At 43.6% G+C, this 14,564-nt stretch overlaps 1 protein-coding gene across 2 annotated transcripts in view; it reads left to right on the top strand.

The window, feature by feature from the left end:
- Positions 1–14,564, top strand: part of ak5 (adenylate kinase 5) — a 46,592-nt gene that overhangs the window by 16,312 nt on the left and 15,716 nt on the right. For both annotated transcript variants that reach the window (XM_012815332.3, XM_031559908.2), the window contains exon 7: positions 10,087–10,177. In XM_012815332.3, coding sequence (XP_012670786.1) covers positions 10,087–10,177 — 91 coding nt within the window. The remainder of the gene's footprint in view (positions 1–10,086; positions 10,178–14,564) is intronic.

Raw genomic sequence — 14,564 nt, 5'->3', positions numbered from 1 at the left:
ACAAAGGCATTTACCCAGATTACATATCTATTTGGCTTTGTCTTTTTTCTATCTCCCTGGCAGTGATGTATGGCCTGGCCTGCTCATGCTCAATTACAGTCGCATAACTTTCTGTCTACTCATCAGCTGGCACGGGACTTAACAAATGAGGCGGCGGCCATTACGGCTCGAGTAAGATCGATTTCTCCTCAGTGCTTAATGCTCTCTGTTAGTGTCTGCCCTCCAGTCATGCACCTATCGTACACCACAAAGCCAAAGTCAATGCGTCACTTCCAGGAACGAGGGCTTGCATAGCAAGCTCCATTTCATTCTAGGACAGGGAGAACAATACCCGCCACAGCACCCATAAATGGCACCCTTGACCAAAAACAGTGGGGTTTGTTAGCACAAAGTGAGACAGGTTATTTATTCAGCCTATTGAGATCCTGGCTTCTCTTGCTTTCGAAGTAAGGTGATCTGATATGATCTTATCAGTGTCTAAATGATGTGTCTGCTAGGTCATTCAAACACTCAGTGGACGAGGAATGTGTGGATTTCCGGGGGCATGTGTTGATAAAACACAATTTAAACAGATAGGAATGGAGAGAAGCGGAAAGTTAGCAAGTCATTGCTCTTTTCTTGTTAGAGTGATGTCAGTGAAAGTCAGCTGTGTCGGCTGCCCTTCACTTGGCATTAACATGAGCTCGTCTAAATAGTTTTGACTTTCTAAGGGTTGGTGGGGGGGCGTTGGAACAGGGATATTAGCTAAACATAGCTATTTATCAGAGAACTCAGTGTAATTCACTCCAAACTGCTAATATATTTAGAAAGATAAAGAGGGGGTAGAGAGAGAGAGAGAGAGACAGACAGAGGGAGACTCAGATGTCACTGTCACTGTAATCTGTCTCCCAGGAGAGACAGAGAGAACTGGGACATCCTCTCCCTGTTCTCTCTATAGATATCTGTGTTTGTTCTGACTCTCTTTCCCTTTCTCTCTCTCTCTCTTTTTCTGATTATCTCAATCTTTCTTTTTCTCACGTTCCCTCTTTCTCTACCATTTTTACTCTGTCTCTGTCCCATCTCTCTCTCTGGCTGGGAAGGATGGAGGGAAGGACAGTGGGAGGGGGGAGAGGGGGAGAGGGGGAGAGGGGTGTGGGCTGAAGGTAAGTTCAAGGGTGCTGGATGGATGGATGGTGCCCATACAGGGAAGGCAGCCACTGCAGGGGCTGTTTCCTGTTTGCTGTCTCTTTCCCCCAGTGTGCTGCTCTGAGCATGCAGGGCCAATCAGATGAACTGTCACACAGCCCCATGAGCATAGCATCAGCCACTGTGCAGTCTGGGCCTCTGCCGGAGTCTCTCTCTCTCTCTCTCTCTCTCTCTCTCTCTCTCTCTCTCTCTCTTTCTCTCTCTTCCAGACCATTCTAGCGCTCACCCTTCTCGCATCTCCACTGCTGCTTCATTTAGACTGGTCACTGCCAGCGGCCCACACAAGCACACACTCACACGCAAACACACACACACACACACACACACACACACACACACACACACACACACACACACACACACACACCTGTTTATTATGACTGTCAGATCTGTGCTCAGTGTTTGTACTACACAACAGCTGAATCTGTCTGATGAGTGAGAATCTGATTCACCTGGTGTATCGTTAAGATGGAGGCTGGATTTGTGGCACAAGATTTGTTTCTTTTGAAGGGGGTTCATTTGCTGGGTGTGTTTTTACAGACACGTACAAACACACACAGGTACATTTACATGCCTTTATGTTTGTTTTATTTCTGTTGAATTCATTACAGGCACCTGCTGCATCCTTACATGTGCAGCTGGCGGTCTGTCAATAGGTGTGGGGCTGTCGCTTTAATTGCACTGATTGGGGAAACTGTGCTAGTAATTGTATAGAGACTGTGTGAGGTGTCGATAAACTTGCTGTGGCAGGAGTTGTTCTTTTGTCTGGTCGAATAAGTGCAGCATTTGGGTATTGCGGAAAGCATCCTGATCAGCCTGGAGGTAGGTGGGTTAGCTTGGCTCCACAGCAAGTGGGTTTTCGTGTGTGTTTTCTCTTCTGCTCTAAGCCAGTTGATCGCCAGGAATACTGGGAGTAGGAAGCACCAGCCAGTAGTTTAGGAAAATGTATAAAAATACCAGAAATAAACAGAACAAACAAAACTGAACGGAAAGGAATAAAACTGCGCAGGCTGTGTGTACATGGCAAGACTGGGGGGGGACGCTGGAGAAGCCATCCTTCAGTGAGAAAGCCTCATCTGTCTGGGGGTCGGTCAGGTGCCAGACCATTTCAGTTAGGTTTGTTTTGTTTTGTTTTGTTTTGTTACACACACAAACACACGTCTTAGTTACCGCCCTACTTTCTGCTCTTTTGAGTGAATCATATATTAAACAAGCCGGGAGAGTAGCTTGGTACCTAACATTGTGCGTGCGTGTGAGAGAGACAACTCTCTCTCTCTCTCTCTCTCTCTCTCTCTCTCTCTCTCTCTCTCTCTCTCTCTTTGTCTTTTGAACCCACGTACACGTCTTGGTGTGAGTGAAGAGCTCAGCTTTCGGTGTGGTAATTGGTTGTCTGTGTCTGTGCTCAACTCCATATCACATTCTTTTTGATAGTTCACATATGCAGCTACACACACTCCCACACTCTTGCTCGCCTTCCACGATTGGAACAGCGAGAGAACAGACTGAAGCAATGGAGGAAAAGACAGGAACAAAATCTATGTTTTAAACTGGGAGCTCAAAACCTTGCAGAGTTCCAGGTTCCTGTTAATTTGCCTCATCTAAGGAAAAAAGGCCCATCATGAAAAGTGGACCTCCTCCTCTTCCCCAGACATCTGCCCAAAAGGAATCCTACTGGCAGCGTTCATAGACAGCAAGGTTTCAGCTCCACTGCCTTTTGAGGGTCCCTTTACTGAAAAGGGTGAATAAAAGCTGTGTTCTTCATTAGGATTTCAGTGGGATCACGTGAGAAATGGGTGTTGTGGGTTATGTGAGTTCTTTCCGTGTGTCTGGACATCTATTGCCCTCGATATTTCTGGGTCAGATAGATAGTTTCAGTAAACCATGACTGCTTGCTGACTTCCATTGGGAGAGTGTTGTGTTTGTGTGTATGATAGCATTTGCTCTTACGCAAATGCATGTATGAATGCGTGCATGCATTTGCGTAAGAGCAAATGCTATCATTGACATTTCTCAAAAAGCTCAGTAGGATTATGTTGTTCTCAACATCCAAACACAGTCAGCTTTATGTCCTGTAGCCCCCTTTAACAGGCTATTTACTTAATTAATTCTGAGTAAAGATTATGGACATCCGCTGAAACCCGCCAGAACATTTTCAGTAAGAACGTTTTTATCCTAGCGCATGATTACAGCCTCTGCTGCTGTCATGCCGTCTATCAAACCTTAAGTGGTAAACATAATGTATGGCATTAGTGCCAGCTCTTCCATCTGATAAATTGCCCAACCTCATTTGGGTGAGAAATGAATTTAAAGGCCTGTACTTTTCTCCAAGTGTTAGCTGTGGAACGTTATTGCACAGATATCAGTATAATTGAGAGTTGTCTGTAGGCAACACGGTCATTTATTGTTCTTCTCTGAACAGTATCTGTGAGTAATTATTTTATGCTGTATCTTTTTTGCCTAGTCATTGTTGACATATCTAAATGTCATGTGATCCATATTTTCCGTTGACTCATTCATCATTCTCAGAAAGATAACGTTATGTTGTTGTAGATGTTGTCTGTTAAAGGTTGGACTTTTGGGAGTTGAAGATTAAATCTAACATTTTATTTCAGGATAGGGATCCTTGTCGTCATGGTGTATAGAGTTGTGACACCATTGAGCCTCTCGCTGTTGTTTTAGACTGACTCATTCAAGTCTACAACAAACGCCCTTGAGGAAACAATGAAGTTCCCATTTCCCTGAAAAAGCCATTTAAATGTAAAGACAAAATCATTGGTTTCTGCTTTCACACATTGTCTACTAAGTATTGGGACCAAGGCCTTTGAAAACAGGTGATGTGTAGCCTTCACAACTCATTTTAACAACAAACGATGCAATCAGTTCAGTTAGGACACTCCTAGGCCAGAACCGAGCTGAGCATCACTCTCTAATGGCCAGTCTCTCTGCAGTGAGCACTGAACATGATTAACTAAAAACTGGCACGGTGTGATATGTTTGCTACTATGCTGCTTACTCTTGTGCCACAAGGGGATTCCAGATCATCATCTTTGTAGCTACTTGTATATCGTGTATAAGCCAACATGTATAGAACAATTTCACACATGTATAGCACAATATCACGTATGTATAGCACAGTATCATGCATGTATAGAGTGTGCACGTCGTCTGCTAAGGGATAACATGCTAAGAACATGTTTTTTCAAGCACAGGGACACTGTCTGTTACGTGTGCATAAACACTCAGTCAGTTTATGAAAAGAGATGGTCTGTGCATGTTATTGAGTGGAAGAAAAGGCTCCTAATATTGTAAAAATGTTTCCCTCCATAGCCAATGTTCCCTACTTCCCCCTAAGGGGATCCTTTATCCAAATAATGATAATAGCATAACTTATCTGCAATCATCCTTTTCCTCAGCCTGACCCCTTCATAAAATAAGACTGTTAGAGTGATCGAAGGATAACGTGAAATACCCCTACCGAACATCAAAATGGGAATGGATTTTTTTTTATATTATGCACTACAATAAAATTATTGCGATTGGTGGAAGATAATTTATTACCTATTCCACTGTCAATTATAAGTTGTGAGACACACACAGTATGTATGTGGTGCTCAGGCCTAAAGATGCTGTCATCTTCATGGCAGCACTGAAATTAAAGTCTGTCCTTCAGAACCATCCTGGAAATACGTGTGTCTGTAACTAATAGCTGTAATAATGTGTCGTAATCACATTACGCACTGGCCCCAGAGAGAAAACAATCCATTCATTTACATGGAGTTTTGGGTAGAGTAAAATACAACAGACAGTCTCAGGAGTCTCATCCATACGTCACAGATGTCCTAGTTAGAGAACAATCAATCTGCTGTTGGAGAAGTCATCCCACATTATTCTTTGATGATTGTGAAGTTGTTTTAAGTCATTTCTAATCCCATATAGTTTGTTAATTTGCAGATGCGTCACTTTAACCCAGATGAAATGTCGATGCAGATTGGCATCAAGCCAAGCTAATCTGTGCATTTAATCTATACATTTACTAAATGAATTTCTAGGAGTTACAGCTACCAGCTGCACACACACACACACACACACACACACACACACACACACACACACACACACACACACACACACACACACACACACACACACGCACACACCTGCATGTGCTCACCCTCACACATTAACAGGCAGACAATGTTTGACTTCTGCCTCACAGCAGAGGCAGGTGTGCTTATGTGAATGTGTGTGTGTGTGTGTGTGTGTGTGTGTGTGTGTGTGTGTGTGTGTGTGTGTGTGTGCGCGCTTTTACCTGTGTTGCAAACATGTCCATGTCCTTGCTCCATGAAGGGCAGAGAGCCACATCCCTGAGCCTGGAGAACACTCAGAGGCTCTCCTGTAATGTTGGTCTTGGCTGTCGCTCATGTGGAGAACATCAGCTGACCCCAGTAAATCCCACTGAGGTTGTAAGTGTTGGCTGAGCTGAGAGGGGTTCTGTGTTGACAGGGTGAAGGAACGCACACGCAGGACAGGTGAAAAACACAAATAAGAAGGGCACTCAGAAAGCAGGGGTGAAGGTTTAATTGATTATGTGACATGGGGAAAATGTTGAGTTTATAGCACTCACTAGGGATAGGGGTTAGTAGCTATATAGCCACCACAGATGTTAAGAGGGATGTTAATGCATTTATATAGCGCTTTTCACTCAAATGCCTCAGACATCTACCCATTCACACCGATGGCAGAGGCTATTATCTAAGGGGCCTGTCTGCACATTGTCTTGCTCAAGGACACTTCAGATACGTCTCAGAATCTCATAGTAGTGGTTGGTGAGCACCATATGACTGTGGTACTACTTCACTAGGACTGACATAGTTAAGTTATAGATATATACTGTAGCTGATACCCTACCCTGACATTGGTGATTTTGACAGTTGGTCTGTAATGATTTGACCGTGTCATGTTACCATGATCAATACCATCACATCCCTCAGAAGTTTAGATGTCATAACAGCAAATTACTAGCAACATGACAGTAATATGTCACCGCGTACTAAGTATTTGACAGAATGACGGCATGTGCCATTTGACATGTTAATGGCATGGCTATGTTACTCTAATGAGGGTTCAGGTAGAGGCTTCATACAGACATACAGTCAAAGCTTTCAGCTATGCAGTAAAGCTTATCTGTTTTTGAAGTCATATTCAATTATACAGTATATGTACATAAATATTCAGTTTTATTTATATAGCGGCATTAGCAATTGAGATTGTCTCAAAGCCCTTTACAGAGCCCTGAGCTTGAACCCCCATGGGTAAGCCCTAAGTCGGCGGGTGGCATTGAAAAACTCCCTTTTAACGGAAGAAACCTTGAGCAGAGCCCATCTGCTTGAGGCCTGGGCAATAGAGAGATTGGAAACAGGGATGGGGTTCGCAGAAGAGAAGGGAGGAGAGGAGGAGAAGAGGGAATCAGCATACATACAAAATTACATGATACATACAAGCCTGACTTGGATAAAAAGGGAGAGAGATATTGGATCCAAAACTACATCATCTAGTCCAGGGGTTCCCAACCTTTTCTACTCCAAGGCCCACCTTTTCGTATTTGTAACAGGTCGGGGCCCAACAGACACCCCGCTTATTTTAACTAATCTATATTCCATTCTTAAGCGATTGTTATGTGTCACAAAGAGCAACATCAGCACCTGCTACAGGTGGGAGCCTAGTAATTAATACAAGAAAATCTTCCTCTAGATATTGCAATCAAAATTGTATTGTGCAACAGAAAACAACAGAAAACCGCACAGAGCATTTTCAGTCAAAAGGGATTTATTATCCAAAATAGTTTTGAAATAAAGGAACTTAATTGCAGTAGGCCTAGGCCTATTTGTGCACAGCAAACAAGCAAGGAAATAAAACCAGAATAGACCCAAAAGATAGCATGCACTCAAAACAAGTGATGAAACATGCAAACAAGACCACTCAGCTAGGCCTAATTAAAATAGGTGATGCTTCAGACATGCAAACAAATAGGTTCAAATAAATAGGTTCAAATAGGTCAATATAATGATTCAAATAATTGAAATAATGATTTAAATATGTGGCTGCAATCTAATATCAACATAAATAGAACCGAGCATTCCTGGGCAGTAGTTCGAGTTGGTAGCTCCCCACAGAAAAGCATGCCCTCTTGTAGAATACCACTCCAATGATAACGCACAAAAAACAGCACTAATGCAGCTTTACTGACGACTCGACTCGTCTAACTTGTTTTAAAATGAACGAGCTACCTTTCATCATTTCCAGGACCTGGTTCTGTATGTGAGTGCTGGATGTCGCGTCTCCAAATGTCGATTCAGATTTGAAGGTTTAAGCGCCTCATTAAACAGCTTTAAAACGCACTCGACACACTGCGCGGCCCATGGGTTGGGAAACCCTGATCTAGTCTATGTGACATAACTGAAAAACTACACAGTTTGAATGTATTATGTTTTTGAACATGTATTTAGTGTATTCCTTTCTCATCCCAATTATTTTCCATTACTTGTCAGCAGTGCAACTATGTAACAGCCAACATAGGCAGACAAGCAAGTCAAATTCAGTCTAAACTGTCCCTTTACGTCAGGTTTCAATTCCAGTGGGGGGGATAACTCTTGTCTGGTTTCATGAACAGAAAATGATTTATATCTAGCTGTTACCTGCTTCAACAGTAAACACTCACAACCAGAGCCCCACCAGACCTGCTGTTGAGGATGGGAACTATTAGTATACATTATATAGCATAGCATGTAGAGTTCTGTAAAGGACGTGAGAGCAAATTTGTACCGGCACTGTAGAGTATTGCAATTTGTTCAGTTCAGAGATGTATGTACGTTTTATGAGCTGGAAAAGGTCATATGGATTCACTGACACATTTCAGATCATTACTGCTTACAAATAAAACTACTGACATGGACTAGCTATCAAAAGACCATATAAACAATTCAAACCCAACATATTCTACTGCAGACAGGGGTGTAAATGTCAGCTGAAAGTTCATGACCTTTACAATCACAAAACCAAACAGTTTTTCCAGGTGAGACTGCCCAGCCCGGGTACTCTGTACGTTTGTAGTTGGAGCGTAGCCTTCCTGGAATTTTAACACAGAAAAAATGAAAAAGCTGTCTTGTCTAGCCAATGACACACAGCTAGCCTCAGAAACCTTCCCCGATGCTCATGACGTAGGTGTCACCTTGCATCTTTAGTGTGTGTGTGTTTGGTGGGGGGGGGGGTTCAATTTTAATTGACTCTTTAATACGACTGAAAACCTCAGACGGCCAAACCCAGACACTTTCAAGCATCAGCTGGGATTATGGCAGTCCGCCAGAGAGATAACAGGTTTTTTTTTTTCGTTGTTGTGAGGCTTGATTGAAGTTACCCTTTCTTTCCCTAGCAAGAGAGACGGTCTTAATTAACTACCACCTGGGCTTTACACAGCACTTCACTCCACTCTGCTACAACCGCAAGGGGCTCTGTGGCGTGACTCAGAGGCCAGAGCTTCTTCTGTGCGCTTTAAATGAACCTGCTGAGGGAGGCTAAGCCTGCAGTCAGACCACCGCTCCTCTTGGCCAGGTCTGTCCGCCCAAAACGTACCTCAAGAGACCTCCCAGCTTGTGTTCGTCTAATTAGCACATTATCCATCATATGGTTTTAGACATGCATCTTGTTATCCCCAGATTAAGACTGGCATTAACAACTAAACTGTTTAGAGATCGAGGTATTTTTGTATTAATCTCAGCACTTTATAAATGGGGAATAAAATGAACTGTGTCATTTTATATCTAGATCAGCTTTAGTCGGAAATCCCAGCTAAACAGTTGATCAGAACCACGGTTTAACTCATAGACCATTGGTCTGTACATCATTTGCTTTCAGTTTTTCAAATCAAGTCAAGTCAAACTTTATGTCTATAGCACATTTTATACACAGTGCAACACAATGTGTTAGACATAAAGTGACTATTCAGTCACAACACAATCACACAATTCTTCAGTGTTGACTGGGGCTCCACTAAGATCTTGTAACAATCTGGACATGAAAGCGATTTATTGTAGCAGTAGAACGGGTGGGCCTTTGCTGTAGCAAGTTGGATTCTGTCAGAGAGTCGGACTTATGCACAAGACCGGCTCAAAGGCGTTTTGCATCTTTGAAAGCTACACAGAATTAAGTGTGCTTCCGGAAGCCTAGCACAGGGAGACACACCACAGTACATGCCACAGAGCAGTTCTTTTTAGTCTGTTGTCATAGAAACCAGAGGAGAGGTGAATTGGAAGGTGTGCTGGTGGGGGATGGAGGGGGGGGTCATTCCTTCCCATATCTTGTTTTTCTATGTATGTGTGTTTGTGTGTGTGTGTTTGTATGTGTATGTGTGTGTGTGTGTGTGTGTGTGTGTGTGTGTGTGTGTGTGTGTGTGTGTGTGTGTGTGCATTCGTATGCATATGGCATGCTGTGGCAGCAACCTTTTAGAGTGTCATCAAAAGACCTTTACCCTCCTGTGTTTACACGTATTGCATAAGGGTATCACCGGTGGAACAAGCTGTCATTCTTCAGTAGGCTCAGCCTTGGGGAAAGGACAGGTGGGGTCAGCGAGTGTTGTTCTGAGCGGGGTGTTTGGGCTTTAATGAAAATCTCACCACTGCAAAGAACTTTTAAAAGCTCAAAGAGATGTTGAATATAAACCCCCATTTCAGATTTGTAGGATCTGAAGGCGGTAGGAAGGAACTTTGTTTTTTGCACGCAGTACGAAAGTGTTGATAGGAAGGGAGAGATGAAGACTGCTCCTTCGTATGCCCATCTGTTTGGAGGTGACAGATCTGGAGTGTTCTGGATGACTCATCACATCTTTTTCCTTTCCTGTCTGCACAGCTCGATGCCGACAGGGATGAAGAGGACGTCTTCTTCGACATCAGTCTGACTGTGGACAACAAGCTCTTTCCTACCAAAGAACCAGTGGCAGGTACACATTAATGTAATTCAATATAATGCTTTGCATTGATGGGCTTTGCATACATACCGCATAACATGCACAGGTCCTATGACGATGCATAAACTAATATTGAAACTAGATTGTATTGCATAGCGATGTGTAACATGACCTCCACAATAAGTGACAGAATGAGCACAAATTAAGTGAAATAACAAGATATTTATGAAGGTGGTGTTATCTTAAATGATTACGCTTCTGGCAATGTTTGTTGTGTATCCTATTCTGAGTGAAAATTTAAGGAACTATAGTTGATGTGGTGGCTGTACACTGACAGGTTGTGAATTTTGTAAATGTTACGTAAGGATGTAAAGACAGATTTTTAAGATAGAATAAACCATGTTGTAGCTTGTTGTAGTGTCATCTTATGGCCGATATGTTTGAAATCGGGTAAATAGCTTCTATATGCTATGAATGCGTCTACAACATTGAAATCAGACTGGTCATTCACACAGGTATTCAGGGAGAGCTAGCACGAAGGGACATGCACACCTAGGGACACAAACCCTCTTTTCTGTACCAGCCCTGTGCGGCTACAACCATACTAAGTTTCATGCGGATCGGTGAAGTCTAAGACCAAATCAAACCAAACCATCGACCAAATATGGGTGAAAAAAAAGGAAGAGGAAGGAGATAAAAAACACTGCAAACACGGCCACTGCACGCAGGCTGGCCGCCATAATGATAGCATCACAATATAAATGTACTTGGGGTAGTGTTGGATGAAATTGAAATATTGCACTACAGGGGAGCAGAAGAATGATAAAGAAAGAAATGGAGGTTAAGCCAACCACTGAAAGCATATCGTCCCTACTGTGAGCTTCCCGAACAATGGCTGTCAAATTCACTTTCAGCTTTCATGGTGAAGAGTGCTTGACTCAGGAAACTTAGTGGTCTCTGTTCTGTCATGGCACTTGAAAGACACCACATGAGTTTCTCAAAATCTTGAGTGCTCTGTCTCTTACCCTTAACAGCATGATTTTATTCCAGTGTATTAGTACCTGAAGGTAGCGTGAAGTCTCTGGCTCATGTTAGATGAGGGAGGAACGTGTGAAGCTGTGCTTTTAGGATACCACGCACAGTTTCGCCATTGCAGCATGCAGCCAACAAGTCTGAGTGGTTGTTTTGCATTGTCTGGTTTCCTTACATGAGTATGGGGTTCAAGGAGTCGGAAGACGTGACCCGCTACATTCTGATGTGGAGCATTAATCTGCCTTATCCAGTCGCTGACCTTGGCTAGGACAGGGCCGGGACAAGGCAGGAAGGGAGAGCTGGGCAGATGAGCTGACAGGCAAGGCCGAGGCTCTGTGTAAGGGCAGCTTCCTGAAGCTGTGTTGGAGGAGGTGGGGTGGTGAGAGAGGCTTGCAGGGTTGAATCAACTGGCCTGCCCCAGAGAGTGGAGCTGATTTATGAGGGGAGAAATGGAAAAGAAGAAGAAGAGCATTTTTTTGTATTTATTATTTATTCATTTTATGAATGTATTTATTCTCAGCTCATCCCCTCCAGTGTGTTGGTGTGCGAGTGGTGCAACAGGAGAGGATGTTTGCAGCGGAGGCCATACGGAGAGAAGTCTGAGATCAATAGGGAGTGGATAGAGTTGGAGACTGACAGTGGCCATTAGTGGACTGATGTGAAGGTCAAACTCTAGCAGACTCGTTTTCTCATCTAGCTCGCTGGTTTGTGGACATTTACATAATTATTTCAGCAGTATCTCCAAGTGATATTATTCTATTACAGACGTAGGCAAAGATGATTGCTTTAATGCATTACATATTGTAATGTTAGGTCCGAATAGTAATCACGCATGAAATTACAGGCCTCACAGTCTACAGTGTAATGTTATTGTTTGATTCATATTTAGTATGGGCTTTGCAGATGGATGCCTATATGTTAATTCACGTTGTTAAAAATCCTTTAAAGACGGCAGAGTGTTAAATCAGATCTATAATTAAATCTGGTTAGGGATAAGTTATTTGAATCAGTGCCGTTCAGCAATTAAGAAAGTTGACATTTTGGCAAACAAAGAGGTATTCTGCCGTGGTGTTACAAGTGCTCTTGCGTGACTGATGATGAGGCAGCCACATGTTGTGGTCGTTGCTGATGCTACTGGAAAGAAGAGCACGGTCTGTCCTGAACATTTTCATCTTTATACTCTGACAGCACACAGCCACAGTCATACCACACACACAAGTCTCAGTTCGCCCGTGAACATCGCAGTGTCTTTGCTGTTAGTATGGACTCGTTTTCAAAAGGTTTTAACAGATAGGGGAAGCAGTGGCCAATCTTGAAAGGAGCAGTTGTAATTATGCAATGATGCACATACCCATACACACTGCATTAATTATATGATGATACATGCATGCCCGCAAACACACACACACTTCAGGGAGTGTGCTTGTGAGGACCACTCCGCACTAGCTGTTGTTGGGGGTGAGTGCTGGCAGAGAGATTGCACTGGCTCAGACAGATGGTTTTATTAATGACCCTGGTCCACTGGAGGCAGGGTGGCTCGTAGCCAGACACTGGGCTGCGACTGATAAGCTAAGCAAAGCTTAAGATCGGAGTGGAGCTGACAGGGCAGGACCCGGAGGGGACAGAGATGGGAGGGAGGGGAATGAACCCATAACCACCCCAACCCGAACACACACACACACACACACACACACACACACACACACACACACACACACACACACACACACACACACACACACACACACACACACACACACACACACACACACACACACACACACACACACACACACACACTTAAACACAAGGAGGGAGTCTCTCTCTCCTAGTCTCTCTGTCTCCCTGCCAGAAACACATGAACACATTCACTCATACACCCTTGCTCCAAAAAAGGCTTCCTCCCTCCCAATCTTCCTGCCTCTTTCTCCCTGTCAGACACACATACATACTCATAAAGACCTGCCTCTCCCTGTCTGTCTGTCTGTCTGTCTGTCTCTCTCTTTCACTCACACACACACATACATACACATTCTCACACTCATAAAGACAGTCTACCTGCCTTCCCTGTTTGTCTGTCTCTCTCTCTCTTTCTCACACACACACACACACACACACACACACACACACACACACACTCCCGCACTCCTCACTGCCCAAGGCCAGGGTGATGACAGTGAAGGCAGTCTCAGTTAGAAGGTTACATCTCTGGTCTCACCTCCTCTGCCTCAGGCATGTGACCTACGAGACCACAGATATTATCTCTGTTTATTCTTTACCATGCAAGCTCGCCCTGGAACAATCCGCTCATGCTGCACTGTCTGTGGTTTTCACATCTTCAAATCTTGCCACGGTAATGCCACAGGAATGTCCAGCAAGGCCATGAACAAGAACTATTCAAGCGATGAAATGTCCCCTACAAAAGCACTTTACTGATTGGTGATATGCATGCTCCTCTGATGATCACAAGCATAAGCACTAGCATGCTGTACCTACTGTGATGGAACCTTACTGTACCAACTGCACTTACCTACTGTGCTGTACCTTAGGTGGTGGTGGTACAGTGGTTAGCGTTAGGATAAAAGCATCTGCTAAATACTGGACCTTTACCTACTGGGCTATCTGTGTGTGTGAATTCAGGGGCAATGCCAGCTCACATGGTCCCTTGGGCAGTCACACAACCTTGGGCACCTTTGGGCAACTTTGACCCAATTTTTGACTTATAATTGTGGTATACACTACCGTTCAAAAGTTTGGGGTCACCCAGATAATTTCTTGTTTTCCATGAAAACTCACACTTTTATTTATCAAATGAGTTGCAAAATGAATAGAGAATATAGTCAAGACATTGACAAGGTTAGAAATAATGATTTTTATTTGAAATATTAATTTTGTTCTTCAAACTTTGCTTTCGTCAAAGAATGCTCCATTTGCAGCAATTACAGCATTGCAGACCTTTGGCATTCTAGCTGTTAATTTGTTGAGGTAATCTGTAGGAATTTCACCCCACGCTTCCTGAAGCACCTCCCACAAGTTGGATTGGCTTGATGGGCACTTCTTGCGTACCATACGGTCAAGCTGCTCCCACAACAGCTCAATGGGGTTGAGATCTGGTGACTGCGCTGGCCACTCTATTACAGACAGCATACCAGCTGCCTGCTTCTTCCCTAAATATTTCTTGCATAATTTGGAGGTGTGCTTTGGGTCAATGTCCTGTTGTAGCAGGAAATTGGCTCCAATCAAGCGCTGTACACAGGGTATGACATGGCGTTGCAAAATGGAGTGATAGCCTTCCTTATTTAAAATCCTTGTACAAATCTCCCACTTCACCAGCACCAAAGTAGCCCCAGACCATCACATTACCTCCACCATGCTTGACAGATGGCGT

Source organism: Clupea harengus, chromosome 22, assembly GCF_900700415.2.
Source record: "Clupea harengus chromosome 22, Ch_v2.0.2, whole genome shotgun sequence".
NCBI classification, from domain to species: Eukaryota; Metazoa; Chordata; class Actinopteri; order Clupeiformes; family Clupeidae; genus Clupea; species Clupea harengus.
Note: the sequence above shows the minus strand (reverse complement) of the source record. Positions and strands in the feature narration are given on the sequence as shown.